Source organism: Sciurus carolinensis, chromosome 14 (genome assembly GCF_902686445.1).
Source record: "Sciurus carolinensis chromosome 14, mSciCar1.2, whole genome shotgun sequence".
NCBI classification, from domain to species: domain Eukaryota; kingdom Metazoa; phylum Chordata; class Mammalia; order Rodentia; family Sciuridae; genus Sciurus; species Sciurus carolinensis.
The window spans coordinates 14278938-14296072 of record NC_062226.1 but is presented as its reverse complement, the minus strand read 5'-3'; the positions used below and the strand labels follow the sequence as shown (position 1 = coordinate 14296072).

Sequence of the window (17135 nt, the reverse complement as noted above, 5' to 3'; positions counted from 1 at the left end):
TGTTCTGCCTGTTGTAAGCTCAATTATCAGCAAGAAGACATCTGAGGATCGCTAGATCCGAGGAGTTATCAAATACATTTCAGAAGAGAATATGAATACATTCGCATGTGAACATCCAATTTCAGTCAAGCTTACCTGAGAGAAGATGAGCTTGCTGCCTGGTGACTGTTGAGAAGAGCACTTTTCTGTTATTAAGCCTTCGCTCCCGAACTCGAGATCCTCCGCAGTCATTAAATACTGGTTCTGCTGTACTGCTTCCAAATCTTTTTCATTGAATTTCTAAGGAAATGAAACAAATCATAAGAAAGTTTTCATCAAGAAAAAATATTAAGAGATTGTCCTAAACCCTGGAGGGGAAGACTTTTTATTTTGTCACAATACCCACACGTCCCCTAAATAATTTCCATCATCTCAAAATATTAGGCAATTATAAAACTGTAATGCAACTCCATTTCCACATTATTACAACTCGGAGAAAAGCTGCCTGTCGGCAAGGCTGAGTAGAGGATGGCTCCAGTCGTTCGGAGCCTTCCTGACTTGCCACCGTAGTGACTCTATCCTTTGGTGGGTGTGGAAGACAATGCCCAGGCTCTGCCCGAGAGAAACAGGGCCAGTCCTGGGCCTGCCCTGCTCAGGGTGTGATCCCAAGTCTGCTTCCTATCCTGCCAGCCTACTGGGATGAACAGAGGGCTTGTATATTAAAACCCAACCAAGTTTATCTTGAAACATAATAAACATGACAAAACAAGCTGATCACATCCACAAGGAGATCTGACTTTCAGGAAGAGAAAAACAAGACTCTAAATATAGCATTAGGGTCTGGTCATACTCAAAAGGCTCTTTTTTTTATATATATTTATTTATTTTTTTTTTAGTTGTAGGTAGACACAATACCTTTATTTTATTTTTATGTGGTGCCGAGGATGGAAACCAGGGCCTCACACATGCTAGCCAAGCACGCTACCACCAAGTCACAACTCCAGTCCCAAAAGGCTCTTTCTTGATGACACACAATAAATTCCTCTCCCTGACCCCTTCAGAGACCTGAACCCAACAACAGGACAGGACATTACTCTGATCTTTGGCCAAGTTCAAGCATAGAACCTATTACGAAGCATTTAAAGACGGGTGACTCCAGAACTAGGGCTCTGTTCCTTCTCTGTGGGAAATCAAGGGCAGGAACCACATCTTGTCCCTAAGCTCCTAGAACTAACTTATGCCAAACATTCAGAGACAGTAGGTGAACACACAGAAGAAAGAGGAGGCAAGTCTTCTGAGAATCCACTGAACTGTACTAGGAAGAACCAGGAATCAAACCACGAGTGCTGACTTTCTAGAACTGCCTTAACACAGCTGTGCTTGAACCACAGTTTCCACTTTCATTTTTAAGTCCCTTTGACACATGTAGTTTGATACTCAAACAGCACTGGAAGGCTTAACTGGAAAAGAGCAATCTCTGCCCTCCCTACTTCTCTCCTTGAAGCCCCACGCCCAGAAAGAAAAACACCTCCTCATCTCCTTCTCCTATGTACTTCCGCATTTCTAGATTACATTCACCTTCATGTTTCTTGACTTCTTAAGTTGATTCTCTATTGGTTCCTATCATAGAAGTCTAAAGATCTGGCTCTCACATCATCTGCACCTCAATTATATCATTAATTAAATCAATATTCCACATTTATTTATTTTTGGTACCAGGAATTGAACTCAGGGGCACTTAACCACCAAGCCACATTTGCACCCCTTTTTTTATTTTATTTAGAGACAGGGTCTCAATGGGTTGCTTTAGGTCTCACTGCTGAGTCTGGCTTTGAACTCATGATCCTCCTGCCTCAGCCTCCCAAGCTGCTGGGCTTACAGGCACGCGCCACTGTGCCCAGCCCCACTTATTACAGCCATGTAAATACTGTTCAGTATACAGCACTCCATGATTACTTTTCCACTCATGTTCAATTCTTTGCTATCTTGGAATTAAAAACTATTTTATTCTATTTGTTTACTTGATCCATAAAACTAAATCATATGCTAAATGTAAATTTATTTCCAAACTTTCTAAAAGAACATGAAAATTCTGCTCAGTGGAGTCAAAGACATCAGGTAACTGATGGGTTCCTTGTAAGCTTCTGGAGAAATCCCAGCTGAAACTCTAGCTCCTCAACAGCCAAACCTGAGCTCTCCACACAGGGAGCTCAGCTGTCACCCTGGGGCTCCCCTTGACAACATTCCAGGTGGACTTCCTCCTTTCTGGGTCCCACATCTCTTTCTTTGGGGTTATTCCCTTCTTTGTGCAGAACCGGCCTCCAAGAACTTTCTGCAAAGAGCACACAGTTGGTAGACAACTCATGACACTGAACATCTGAGAACACTTTCTTCTGCACTTAGACTTCTGACAGCCGTGGTTCCTCAAAGTCTGAAAGCATTACTCCCTGTTCTGCCGTCCAGGGGTGCTGCTGGGAATTCTGCTGCCATCTGAGCCCATCCTTGGTGTGTGCCCTGTGTTCTCCTCTCTCTGGAAGCCTTTCGGATCCTCTCTTTATCCCTGTGTTCTGAAATTTCACAATGACCTGCCCTGGAGTGTGGGTCCTCTCTCATCCCCTTGCGATGCAGAACAGCTGGCTCCATTCTAGGACATGGTCTCCAATTTCTCGGAAATCTCCCTCCCTCAGCTTTTCTTGTTGTGTCTTCCTGGAACTTCAGTTAGTCATATTTTGGACCCCTTGAACCATGCCTCCAATTTTCCTAACTTTTCTCACCCTTTTGTCCAGGTTTTTGTTTGTTTGATTCTATTTTCTGGAAGACTTAACTTTATCTTCCAACTTTTCTAACTCTACTATTTTTTTTTCCATAAGAAATTCATAAGTAATATAACTAACTTTTCTGTTAAATGTTTTATATCTACAATCATACTTTGCATTTCCAATAGGTAGTTCTTCTTTTTTAGATATCTTTTATATCAGATCCTGGTCTTATTTCTTATCTAATGATTTAACAGGGGTAGTCTTTTGTTTGGTGGGCTGATTTTTTGTTGTTGTTTTGTAGTGCTGCGGATCAAACCCAGGGCCTCACTCATGCTAGGCAAGCACTCTACCACTGAGCTGTACATACTCCAGTTACAGAGTTAATTTTTTGGAGTTTTCAAAGCTATCTACCTTTGCCCTGTTTACACTTCCTCTGTGCCTTTGTCTTTCTTCTGAAACACTTATGCCTATCTGCCGAATTCAGGTCATCCACCTACTTTTCATAAATAAAAGTGCTCAGAGCTCTACGAGTGTGGAAAGGACATATCAACGGTGGCCTCGCTGGGATGCTCAGGTTGGGAACCGGCTCTCTGGATAGAGGACCTTCGACTGCCAGCAGCTGGGTCACTTCTCCCGAGAGGAACCTCCAGGCTTGGTGTGTACACTTCTCCTCCTCCCACTCTGATCCCAAGGGCCCACTCCTGCTCTCAGTTGCATCTGGTGACCCAGGGCCAGAGTCTCTCTGGTTTAAGGTCTCCACACATCTGCTGCTGCTGAGAAGAGGAGGGTCACCTAGAACTGCTCAGAATTTCAGCATGATCTACTGTTTCAAAAGTACCAACTACATCCAGCACCTACTAAGCCTTCCTGGGGCCATGATAGAAGTCACTTTGCTCCTCTTGGCTTTCCATCCCAGAGTGGCAATAGCTGAATCCTCTGCAGGTACATGTCCATCCATTTCTCATCCAAACTTTTGGTGCCAACTCACGCTGGCTAGTGTACCTGCTCCCATTGTCCATGTTAGTTCTTGTGGGTTTTATACCTTCTTATTCGCTCACGTTATTTTAGTGAGACTTCAGTAGGAAGCAAAATTGAACACATTTTCAACCCATAACTAGAGCTATAAGTCTAGTTGTGCTTCAAAGATTCACTACATTACCAAAGAAAGATATTCCAAGACCAAAAGGAGCAATTAAAGAAGTTGTCCAGAGGAGTGAAGGGCATGGCCCAAATAAGGAACAGCAAGTACCCACAGGTACCTCGTGAGTGGACTCTAGAGCAAAATGGCTTAGGGCTCTGCCACTCATCAGATGACCAAGGACAAGTTCTTCCGCTCTCTGAGCTTCCTGTTTCTCTTACTTCCCTCATGGCTGAGACACAAATGACATAAATGACATCCAAAGTTCTCTGAGACACAGCAATGAAGATTATAATCATAACAGTTCCTAGAAAACAGTTTCTAAAAACCATGCTAAATCTAAAGATTTAAAAACAAAAGAAAAAAAAAAGTTATGGTACCTGAAGCATCAGGTCCTTTTGATTGGCACTTTCTATCAGATGTCTGATTACTTGCTCTTGATCATGCAATTTTTTATTGCTTTCATTTAAAAGACTCTTGTAACGATTCTCCACTGCTTTCTCTCTTTCATTGACTTCACTGCATAATTTTTCAACTTCATTTCTCAGGTCCTATCAGGAAAAAAAGAAAAAATAAAATTTATTTCACAAAAATTTCAAGGTAACAATCTCTTACTTGCCAAATTATCACTATAAGAGAAAAAGTTTTTGATGTACTAAATCAATGCGTTTCCGGCTCATTTAGAATCTTACAAAAGCCAACTTGAGGGCTGGGGTTGTGGGTCAGTGGTAGAGCACTTACCTAGCACACTTGAGGCACTGAGTTCAATCCCCAGCATCACATAAAAAAACTAAATAAACAAAATAAAGGTATTGTGTCTATCTACAACTAAGAATTTAAAAAAGAAAAAGCCAACATGAAGAATATCTGAAATTTAGAAAAAGTTTTGTGCACCCATATTTATCACAATATTATTTACAATGCTGAAAAACCAGAAACTAGAGTCAACAACAAAAACATAATAAAGAGAAAATTATAATAGTATGGAGTAAAAAAGCACAATTTATTCCAATAGTATGGAATAAAAAAAGCACAATTATAAAATCAAACCAGGATTCCAAACTGTATATACAATATGAGGCTGGCTGCCTCCTAAATGCTTACACAAAAGTTGCAAGGTCCTCAGGGAACACATTAAAATAATCACTGTGTGCCTACACAGAGGGAGGGGGTGTTTTTTAGTTTTATCTTTTTATTCTTCTGAGTTCCTAAAATCTCCAAGTAATCTCATATTACTTTCATAATCAGAAAAAAAGTTTCTAGATACTATTTACAAAGAATTTGGAATATGGAACTATTTATAAAGACTATAAAATGGGAAATGATAGTGTTATAATGTTAAAAAATGAGGAAAAAAACAGTATATATACAATCTTGATTACCTTAAAATATGTATAATTTGTAATATTGAAGCACAATTCATAATAGCAAAAGGCTGTGAAACCCAAACCTTCACCAACAGAGGAATCAACTATGGCGTGTTCTCACAATGGGGCACTCTTGAGTTATAAAGGAAAAGGAATGAGAACACTCTCTACAAATATACTGCCCTAAAGAAACCTTCAGAATACATTAAGTGGGGGTGAGGGGAGAGAGGGGAACCCCAGAGAAATAAGTATGGACAGCACACTACCATTTATTTAACTATAAAACAAATTAAATGGTGGTTGCCTGTAAGGTTCAGAGAGAGAGAACAAAGTAGAAGAAACAGAAATATAAGTTACAACTCATTTTACAGATGTGACATTGGAACCATTTCAATGTTTACATAATTATGTTAAAATAAAAATCCCCTAAACTAAAAACAGCAAACAAACCAACCTAATTTGGTATTGAGTTGATTAGCTACACAAACATATAGGAATTATTTTAATAACTTGAAGAAAGAGTAATTTGTATATCCCTAGTGGGATACTTCTCTAAAGACAAAAGGGACTGTAAAAAAAGTCTTAAACTATTTTCATTAATCGTGTTGTAAGTAATAATATTGGTACTGGTATGCTGAAATTTGTGTATATATATAATATAAATTTATTAAGTAAGTAACTATTAATCTCATAAGAAGCATAAGAAAGAATGCAAACTTAGAAACTAAAATCTGTAAGCCTAAATTTGAATTTGAAATCTCAGTAAACTTATATTTTACTTCCTTCCTTCCACTGAATAAGGCCAGCGTCAGTGTCCTCCCTGGTATCCAGACTATAATCGCCACCAGTTCCTTAAAGGAGAAATTCTCAAAATTAAGTCCCTAAAACAGCATAATTAGTATCACCAGACAACAAATATGCAAATTTGAGGGTCCCACTTCAGATCTATTAGACCAAAACCTCTGAAGTAGGCAGGACTACCAATCTGTGTTTTCACAAGCCCTCTAGGTAATTCTTATACACACTCTCAAAACTACAGGATTCCCATCCAAGAAACTCAGGAACCAACTAGAAGAAGTTTTTTCTATTGTCCAAGGATAGAAAAATTAGAATGTTAATACAGATAATTACAATTAAAATACATCAAAAATCCAGGGGCTGGGGTTGTAGCTCAGTGGCAGAGCACCTGTTTAGCTTACACTAGGCTCTGGGTTCAAACTCCAGAATTTATTAAAAAAAAAAAAAAAAAAAAAAAAAAATCAAAAAATCCATGAATTTATGATTTTTTTTAAAAAGGGCTTTCCTCAATCTGATAGGCAGAATAGCAGACCCCCGCAAAGATGTCCACATCATAACCCCCACATGGAAAAAGGGAATACGGTAATGAGTGAAAATAAGGTTTCTAGTCTGTTGACCTTAAAATGGAAATGCTACCATGGATTGCCCCGGTGGTTGAATGGAAACACAAGGATCCTTAAAAGTGGAAGAAGGAAGCAGAAAAGACCCTGCCAACCACTGCTGGCCATGAAGACATAGAGGGGTTGTGGGACTAGAAACCAGGCAGCTCTAGCGCCCAGACAAGACCAACAAGGCCAGGGGTGCACTGAAGCCCTCAGGAGGAGCCCAGCCCCAGTGCCACCTTACTTAGAGAAACCTCATTCAGACCTGACTTCCAGAACTGTAAGATTTTAAATTTGTATTGCTAAGTCACCAAGTTTGTGATAGTCTGCTGCGGCAGCAATACAAAGCTAACACAACAGCCTCTGGAGGAAATGCACCTAAGGGGAACTAAATAAATGATGAAAAATAAGTATCTCTTAATAGAAGTATTCGGCTATAAACAAAAGAAGGAATAATGAAATTAGATTATCACCATTTTGCAAATATTCATCAATGGCTAGTAACATCACAAAATCAGGGACTATCAAATGTTTGGAAGAAACAAAGAAAATGCTTTAAAAATAAAGTGTTAATTTTTTAAAAATTTTTTAATTTGAAAAATTAAATGTTAATTTTTTTCCTTGGGTAAAAATGATATGATTGCCCTAAATGTTTAGTGCAAAACAACTCACCAAGAACCTAACATGAATTGTAAACAGTAAAGAGAATTCAATTCTAATGGGGAAAGAAGGGGTATTTTATTACACTGGAGGATCCCAGGGACCCCCAACAGACACCAGAAGTGAACACTGAAGTCCCTGGTGTAAAATGGCAAACTATTTGCATATAACACATACATCGTCCTGTACACTTCAAATCATTTCTGGATTACCTACGGTACCTAATACAATGCAAATGCTATGTAAACAGCTGTTGCACTTTGTTGTTTGGGGAAGTCTGTATGTGTTCAAGGAAGTCTATATGTGTTCAGTACACACACAACTTTTTTTCCAAACATTTTCCATCCAAGGTTGGTTGAAGTCATGGATGCAGAACCCACAGATACAGAGGGCTGACTATAATACCAAAGCACAAGAGAATTCTAAAATTATAGAATTAAAATGTTCTCCCTTAATACAGTCACATCGACAAAATAAGCCGTTTTCAAGGTGTGAATGCTCCTTTCAGTCCTCATCCATCTGCAGCCAGAATTTTTACATAGATTTAACTTTGGATTGGACCTTTTCCCATTTTTATTTATTACATTATACCATGACCTACAAAGAAAATGCAGAAATTAAATAATGAGGACATAAAAGGAACAATTAAAAACAAAAAGAGAGCATGAAGCCAAGAAAAGTTCTTTGAAATTTAAGTTTCTAGATGAGGGAGGTCCACAAAAGTGCCCCAGCACTGCCATGTGGCTCCGCTATCCTTTGAGTCCAAGAGAAAGGGAAGGCAGGTTACTTGGCGAGATTCCACATCATCTTCAGATTTACTAGTTTTAGCAAATAAGTCACCATGTGTCTAACCATTTGCTCTTACATATAACAAACAGCAATGTGCTATTATGCCTCCTTGGGGTTTTTATTATTACAGTCCTTATCTAACTTTTTATGTAATTTCTCAGTTAAATCCCCAAGAGCGGAACTACTAGGTCAAGAGAGAACATGTTCTGAGGATTCTTTCTACAAACTGACAAACTATCTTCCAAAAAGGCAGTGGCTAAAATACCACCCCAAAGTATAAGTTTTTATCTCATCATATCCTGGCCAGGAACATTTTCTTAAATGTTTGCTAATGTAGTTGATATAATGGTTCTTCAAGTATTTGAATTTGCATTTCCCTTCCTTGATTGCCAACCATGTTTCTATGTATCTGACTGCTCTTTGTATTTCCTCTTGGGCCAAATGTCCTTGCTGGCCAAAGATGACAATATTTTCAAGGACAGTTCTAACAAAATGTTGATCTCTCAAGAATAAATGGCCTAAGGTATACGGACACAAACCTACACAAACTCATTTTCCCCCCACATCAGAAAATCTACCAAGGCAAAGTCCATCTATCTTACTAAAGCTATTAGAGAAGAGGAATAAGGACTCACCTTTCAATAAATGTACTTCAATATATTTCTGCCTTCATGACTATGTTGTGCGGTCATGTTACCAATCCCCCAGTGCCAGAAGCTGAGTGGCTGAGTGTGGCATGGATGGGCCAGATCCAGGCCCACTGAGAGCAGAAGCTACTGTGTGCAAGACCTATGATGTTCTAGACCATGTGCCAGACACTTTCACAGTTGCCAACTGCATCTTCACAAGCCGGGACGGCCTACGAGGCCCTCCCCCGGGCTGCCCGGTCACACCTCACTGTCCTCTCCTGCTGCTCACCCCACTGTCCCTGCTCTGGCAACCCTGGCTTTCTTACTGCTGCTCTTACACAACACAGATACACCAACTCACACCCCATGCATGCTGCTCTCTGCCTGCAGTTCAAGCTGCCCCTCACTCCTTCAGGTCTGTGCCCCACTGTCACCTTATCAGTTCAGTCTTCCCTGGGTACCCCACCTCAGCCTCACTCTCCGACTGCTTCCTTCACTCTCCCCACAACAGCTTCCAATTTAGGATTTAGTTTATGTGCAAATTCTGTAAGTGCCATGAGCACAGAAACATTTGTGTATTTTGTTTGCCCCTCTATCGCCAGTCCCGAGAATGGTACCATGCACACTGGAGGCACTGTGGCAGATTAAAGGTGCCACAAACTTCCCTTTCCCCCCACGTTTCCCCCCACGGAGAGGTGTGGAGCCTGTGTTCCCTCCTATCGTATCTTGGCAGCACAGTAACTGGGGCAACCAAAACCATACAGCAGAAGGGACACTGCCAGATTTTGGGCCCAGGCCTTAGAAAACTGGTAGCTTCCAACTCCTGTCTCTTGGAGCCCTGTGAGTCCTCATCCAAGAGGATGACGAACCCTGATGCTGCTCTGCTGGAGAGCCTCACACAAGTGCCCCAGCCGACAACCCCAGTTATGCTTAGTTTTCAGTCATCTCCAGTCATTCCAACAAGACACCAGACACGTGAGTGAAGATTCATGGACTCTCCAGACCAGCCCACCCACCAGCTGAACACCATTAGTGACCTGAGCCACAACAAGCAGAAAAATACACAGCTGAGCCCTGCACAAATCCTTGACCAATGAAATGAAACATAAGAAAGTTATTATTCAATAGGATCTGGGATAACTTTTACATAGTAAAAAATAACCATAACACCCCTAAATAAACATCTACTGGATGAATAAATGAATGAGGTAGATGAGATTGCTTTTTCTTTTTCTTTTTCTTTTTCTGCAGTGCTAGGGATTGAATCCAATGAACCCAGGCTTTGCGCATGCTCAGCAAGTATTCTACCACCAAGTCACACCCCAGCCCTGCTTCTAGTCTGTAAGTGAGGAACAACACCTGCCTGACCCCAGCTCTCTGATCCCAAAGCCTCTCAGTTCACCCGAGGCCACGGCACAGGTTGGCGTCTCTGGCATCACCCACTAATACAGTGATCCCATCCACTGCAATGATCTCATCTGACACTTGATTTCAGAAAATTCCCTCTGAAAACTACTATGAAGGCTATCTATAAGATCTTATGTTAAGATAGCCTTTTAGGTATATCTCTTTAAAGTCACAATGAATTTGCATGCCATCCTAGAGAGATCATGCCTTCTTTTAAATTTTATTTTAATCACATTGTTTTAAGTCTTTATTTTTAATTGGCAAATAATAATTATATTTGGAGGTAAAACGTTATGTTTTGATATATGTATACATGGTGGGAGATGATTATATCACTAATTAGTATATCCATCACTTCAAGTACTTTTTGTAAGGACAATGCAAATATGTCCTTTTAGCAACTTTGAAATATAATTATTAATCATGCTAATAAATAATTATTAATTATGCTTAGCATGTTGTGCAACAGATCTAGAGAACTTACTTCTCCTAAGAAACGTCATGCCCCTTGGTCAGTAGCCCCCAACCTCCACCCCCAGGCCCAGCCTCTGGTCACCACCATTCTTGCTACTCCTGTAGAGACTCCAGGTTCATCCACTATCACAAATTAAAGATTTCATGCTTTCTGGTAACTAAATAGTATTCTACTTTAAAAACAGACTACATTTTCCTTATCCATGCATCAATAGGTAACAGATACTCTTGACTACTATGAATGACGCTGCAATGAATAGGCAAGTGGACTGTCCAACATCTTCAATTCAGTCCTTTCCAGTGTATATTCAGAAGTAAATTCCCGGATCACATGACAGTGCTGTTTGGTGCCTGAGGAACCTCCATGCTGTTCTCCATAAGGCTAGGTCAATTCGCACTCCTACAATGGTGTACAACAGTTCCTTTACTCCAATCCTCCATGAAAACTGTTATCGTTCATCTTCTTAGTCATGGCCATTCTAACAGATGTGAGGAGCATCTCACTGTGATTTTAATTTGTATCTCCATGATGATTAGGATGTTGAGCATTTTTTAATAAACTAGTTGGCTACTTGTATGTCTTCACTTGAGAAAAGTCTACTAATCCCTCCCCCTTTTTCCTCAGGTTATTTGTTTTCTTGCTATTGAGTTGAGTTCCCTATTCATTTAGGGTTTGCAAATACTTCCTTCCAGCCTGCAGGCCGTCTCTCCACCGTTACCTGTTCCCTCCCAGTGGGCTGTTCAGTTTGCTGAGTCCCATTGGTCTGTTTCTGCCTTTGTCTCTGGTGCTTCCAGGATAATATCCAAAAAGCCACTGCCCAGACCAATGTTGTGAAGCTCTTCCTGTGTTTTCCTCTGGTGGTTTTGGTTTCAGGTCTTACGTTTTAAGTTGATGTTTTTATGTAGTGTGAGACAAGGATCCAATATCATTCTGCATGTGAATATTCAGTTGTCCCAGTACCATTTATTGAGGACACTATCTATCCATTTTTATGCCACTACTACGGTATTTTGATTGTGAAAGCTTTGTAGTCTTCCTCTTAGTTTTAAAATGTTCAGGTATCATACCCTATAGAGTGTGCACTATTCCCATGCTCAGTTAAGTCCATTTACATCATCTTCCACACTCCGTTCCTTCCATTTTACATACACTTGTCAGATCCATACTTTAATGTCTAATTCAAATTCTAGCATATATGTGTGAACTCAGTAATTTTTACTCTATTCTCCTTTTCATTTGCATTTAAATTTTTAATTCAGCTACCTAGGCTAAGCACTTCTTAACCTGGTAATAAAAGGCTACCTGTATTGTGCCACATTTCTCCCATGTGTCCTCCAAACATAACAGAGGACATGGAAATGACCTGCAACAGAATTCCACAAAGGACCGGTAGCTCTGCCACTCCCCAAGATTAAGGGTTCTTAACCCCAGGTCCACTGACTGGACCCTGGGATCCTATGCAAATTTGTCCATGCATATACTTCTGGGGACAGGACCCACACATCATCAGTCTTGAGGAAATTCAATACACCCATGAATACAAACCATCTCTCCTTTTAAATCGTTGTAATAGAAACCACCATTTTCTGAGCACCAGTGACAGCCCAGCTTGCGCCAAGGCTTTTTCCATGAAATCACTCAAACCTCAATGAATGCTGTGTGGTAAGTACCATTAATGCTGCTTTTACAGAAAGGAAACTGATACTCACAGAGATTGAGGGATTTTGCCAAAACTTTACAAATGATTTCTAATGCTAAAATTCAAAACCAAACTAGCATGACCCCAAATTCTGTGTTCTTTCCATCCAACTGCACTATTGCTAAGACTGAAGGAAGTATAAGACCAGCCTGTGACCTGGGCTTTCATGGTCAACAATTCCAATATCCCAAGCGAACTTTTTAATTTCTCAAGGACTTGGGCTGATGGAATATCCAGACTGACATTGAGGCCCTCCTCCAAATGAAAGAGGCAGGACAAGGATGCTGCACCTCTTATGAACAGCAGTCAGACAAGGCTCAATGCAAAGAGGCCACTGGGAAGGGAGGAGGTGTGCGCAGAGGTGGCCTTGAGGAGGCGCGGCTGCCATGGCAACACAAAGACAGCCGAGGGCTCCTGCACTCGCAACCCATGGAATCATAATAAATGTTTTGGGGAGGCATGGACACGGCATGTCTTACCTGAGCAAAACAATCAGAACTGAAAACTGATGATCTCAGGTTGTTTCCCCAACTCTACTTCAATATTCCTGGGTTGTGAAGGCAGACAGACCTGGCCTTGAATCGTAGCTCTCCTGCTAACCAGCTGTGTGACCACAGGTAGGGAACTTAAATTTCTAAGAGTATTTCCTTTCCAGAAATGATGGTGATGCGGGCTCCTAGGGTCCTGAAGGTCAAACGGGAGAATGCAGGACAGGTGCCCAGCACAGCGGCAGGGCAGGGCAAATGGTGCTGTCTCACCCCCTCTCTCCCCACCCTGGTTGCCTCCAAAGGCCACAGGGTTCAGTGCTTGGGTCTCCCCCTCACACACACCTTATCATCCAATGGGTCACCCAGACCTCAGCACAGCACACGCTGGGTAGAGAGCACATGAGAGAGGAAGAGTGAGGATTCAGAGCTCTTCACGTCCAAGAGCCTCAGACCTGCCCTATCACCCCTCCTACCATCCCAGAGTTCCCAAAGGGGCCATACCTAAGAAGCAACAGCAGAACGGAAGTTGAAGTACAACTCTGACAATTTCAAATCCAAAGCTGAACTTTCTTATAAAATTTAAGATTTGAGGCGTTGCTGCTATTGCTACTGTTCCTGGAGGAGTGTGTGCACCTTAATGGGGCTTCCTAATTGGATTATGAAATTGGATAGAAGAGGAAGACTGAGGAATGAGGAAGTCAGCCTGCCACATTCCTGAAGAGGAAGAAACAAATCTAGAACCTAGGTTCTTGCCTGAATATACAGTTAACACCTGCACCCCTCATTAATAAGGATGGCCCAATGAATATCCTGGACTCTGAATATGATTAGTAGCTCCCCACTTCAGGCTGCATCCAAATGGAGAAAGAGTAGAAGCTGCAGTATCGGGAGACAAAGCGCCCCTCCCCGTCACTCACTGGGTCCCTTCTCTCCCTGCATCCAGCTGCCACTGCCTTCTTCAGATATCAGCTCACCAGGAGACATGCAGCTTCTAACTGTCTCCCTGCCTCGGGTTTATCCCACCAAACCACTTGTGACTTCTGATCCTCGTGTCTGCTCAGAACCCTTCAGTGACTCCAGATAACTGTAAAACAAAGCCCTCATAGTGGGCAGCTCCTTCCAGACTCCTGCAGAGGCTCCAGTTTATCTTTAAGCCTCATCTCCAACCAGTCCCTTCACCTGCACTTATTCACACACTTTTCAGGTTCTGTGTCCATTCAGTCCCCTCCACCTGGAAAAAAATGTCATTAATTTCTCACCAATTACACCTAGAGATGGTGGCATACTATTTTCAAGGCCCAACCCAAGGGCCATCTCTTCCACAAAGCCCTCCCTGAGTAGTCTGGCCCTGGCCAGCATCCTCCCAAAACACCATCCACCAATGTGGTCTGCAAAACTCTACAGCATTCAGAAGAGTGCAGGGCACTTACCCAGGATCTCATTCAACTCACACAACACCCCTGAGAAGCAGATATTCTGGTTATACCCATTTTATCAAGCATAGTGCTGAAGTTCAAAGAGTTCAAGCCACTTAACCTAATTATCAGGTAAAAGGTGGTGGAATAAGGATTTAAAACCCAGTCTAACCGCTAAAAGATCATAAGTCTCTAGTAACAGATTCCAAAGTTATCAAAATGTCTGACTTCCAGTTAAAAAAATCCAAAAGAATGATTCTTAAAACGAAGAGATCCAAGAGAACACAGATAAACAGTTAAGTGAATATAGGAAGATAATGCAAGATAATATAAATGAGAAATTCAGCAGACATAGTGATTCTGAAAAAGAACCAATCAGAAATCTTGGAAATGAAGAATTCAAAAATTCAGTTGAAAGTCTCAACAACAGACTATACCAAGCAGAAGAAAAAATATCAGAGCTTGAAGACAGGTCTTTTGAGGTAACACATTCAGACGGAAATAAAAGAAAAAATAAGAAGGGGTAAAGGGAACATTCAAAATCTTTGGGATAACACTAAAAATCAAACATCTGCATCATTAGCTACCCTAAGGGGAAGAAATGAAGGTTAAGGCCACAAAAAACCTACTCAATGAAATGATAATGGAAACCTTCCCAAATCTTGGAATGACATGGGCATCTAGGTATAGGAGGCCTACAGAACCTCACACAGGCATGACCAGAAAAGATCCTCACCACACGCGTTAGAGCCAAACTGTCAAAAGTGTAAGACAAAAAGAAGGAATTTTAATATCTGCTAGAGAAAAGCGCCAATTCACATTCCAGTGCAACCCCATCAGACTAACGGCAGATTCCTCAACATCAACCCTACAGGTCAGGAGGTATGAAATGATATATTTCAAGTCCTTAAAGAAAAGAAGTGCCAACCGAGATTACTATATATATCAAGTAAGGCTGACTTAACAGACATTTACAGAACATTTCATCCAACAGCTGCAAATACACATTCTTTTCATCAGTGCCAGAAACTTTCACTGTAACAGACCACAATTAAGGTACAAAACAAGTCTTAACAATTTCAAAAAATTGAAATCGTATCATGTACCTTTTTTATCACAATGGAATCAAACTAGAAATCAACAGCAAGAGAAGTGTGGTAAATTATATAAATACATGGAAACTGAACAACACACCCTTCCACAGCACACCCCCAGTGACCCACCTCCTCCATCCATGCCCCACCCGCCTGCAGTAACCACCCAGTCAGTCCACTCGAACTAGGATGGACTGATTAGGTTACAGCTCCCACGATCTAATTATTTTACCTCTGAATATTCCTGCATTAACACAGGAGTTTTTTGAAGACACAATATCTAAACCATAACAATCAATAACAAATATGAGTTTGATCCTCAGCACCCAAAAAAATAATAATAATAATGAGATCAAATCAATAATAAAGCCTCCCAACAAAAGCAAAATCTAAGACCAGATGGTTTCACTGCCAAATTTTTCCAAACTTTTAAAACGCTAACAGCAATGCTTCTCAAACTTTTCCATGGAATTGAAAGGGAAGGAATACTTCCAAACTCATTTTACAAGGCCAGCATTGTCCTGGTACCAAAATCTAACAAGGACACAATAAAAAAAGAATAGACCAATGTCGCTGGTGAGTATAGTCACAAAATCCTCAACAAAATACTAGCAAATCAAATTCAGCAGCAAATCAAAAAGATAAGACACCATGATCAAGTTGGTTTAATTCCAGGGATGCAAGAATGGTTCAACATACACGAATCAATAAATAATATATCACATAAATAGAATGAAGAATATAAATCATATGATCATCTCCACAGATGCAGAAAAAGCAGTTGATAAAACTCAACGTACCCGTCATGATAAAAGCCCTAAATAAATTAGGTATAGAGCAATCAGACCTCAACATAATGAAGGCTGTATATGACAGACCACAGCCAACATCACACTGAATGGGGAAGAACTGAAAGCATTTCCTAAGATCAGGAACAAGACAAGTGCACTCTCTACTCTTATTCAATATGGCATTAGGAATTTTAGCCAGGGAAATTAGGCAAGAGAAAGAAATAAAAGTCATATAAATACAAAATGAAGATGTCAAATTATCTCTGTTTGCAGATGATGAGATTCTATACAGAGAAAAACTCAAAGATTCCACCAAATGACCATCAGAACTTATAAATTCAGCAAAGTAACAGGATAAAAATCAATGCACAAAAACCAGTAGCTTTTCTATAAACCAATAATGATTTTGCAGAGAAAGAAATCACAAAAACAATCCTATTCATAGAAACCACAAAAAAATAATAAAATACCTAGGAATAAACTTAATCAAGGAAGTGAAAGACCTCTACAATAAAAACTGCAAAATACTGAAGACGAATCTTAAGAAGACACTCAAGGGTGAAATGATCTGCCATGTTCATTGACTGGAGGAATTAATATAATCAAAATGCCCATACTTTCCAAAGCAATCTACTGTTTCAATGCAATCACCATCAAGATACCAGTGACATTCTTCAGAGAACTAGGGAAAAAAATCCTAAAATTCATATGGAAGCACAAAAGAACCCACATAACCAAAGCAATCTTGAGCAAAATAAATAAATAAATAAATAAAGCTAAAGGCATCACAGTACCTGATTTCGAGACATACTACAGGACCATAGTAACAAAAATAGTATGGTATTGGTATAAAAACAGACACACTGGGCTGCGGATGTGGCTCAGTGGCAATGTGCTTGCCTGGCATGCAAGAGGCCCTGGGTGCAAATACCCCAGCACCAAAAAAAAAAAAAAAAAAAAGACAGACAGACACAGCAAGGGAACAGAATAGCAGAATAGAGAACCCAGAAATAAATCCATGCATCTGAAACCAAGTGTTTCTTGA

General features: G+C 40.5%; 1 protein-coding gene across 3 annotated transcripts in view; it reads right to left on the bottom strand.

Moving 5' to 3' along the window:
* Cdk5rap2 (CDK5 regulatory subunit associated protein 2) overlaps positions 1 to 17135 on the bottom strand; it is a 190739-nt gene that overhangs the window by 96078 nt on the left and 77526 nt on the right. For all 3 annotated transcript variants that reach the window (XM_047524618.1, XM_047524616.1, XM_047524617.1), the window contains exons 13-14: positions 4257 to 4427; positions 136 to 279 (exon numbers count right to left, since the gene is read on the bottom strand). In XM_047524618.1, the coding sequence (XP_047380574.1) occupies positions 136 to 279; positions 4257 to 4427 (315 nt within the window). The remainder of the gene's footprint in view (positions 1 to 135; positions 280 to 4256; positions 4428 to 17135) is intronic.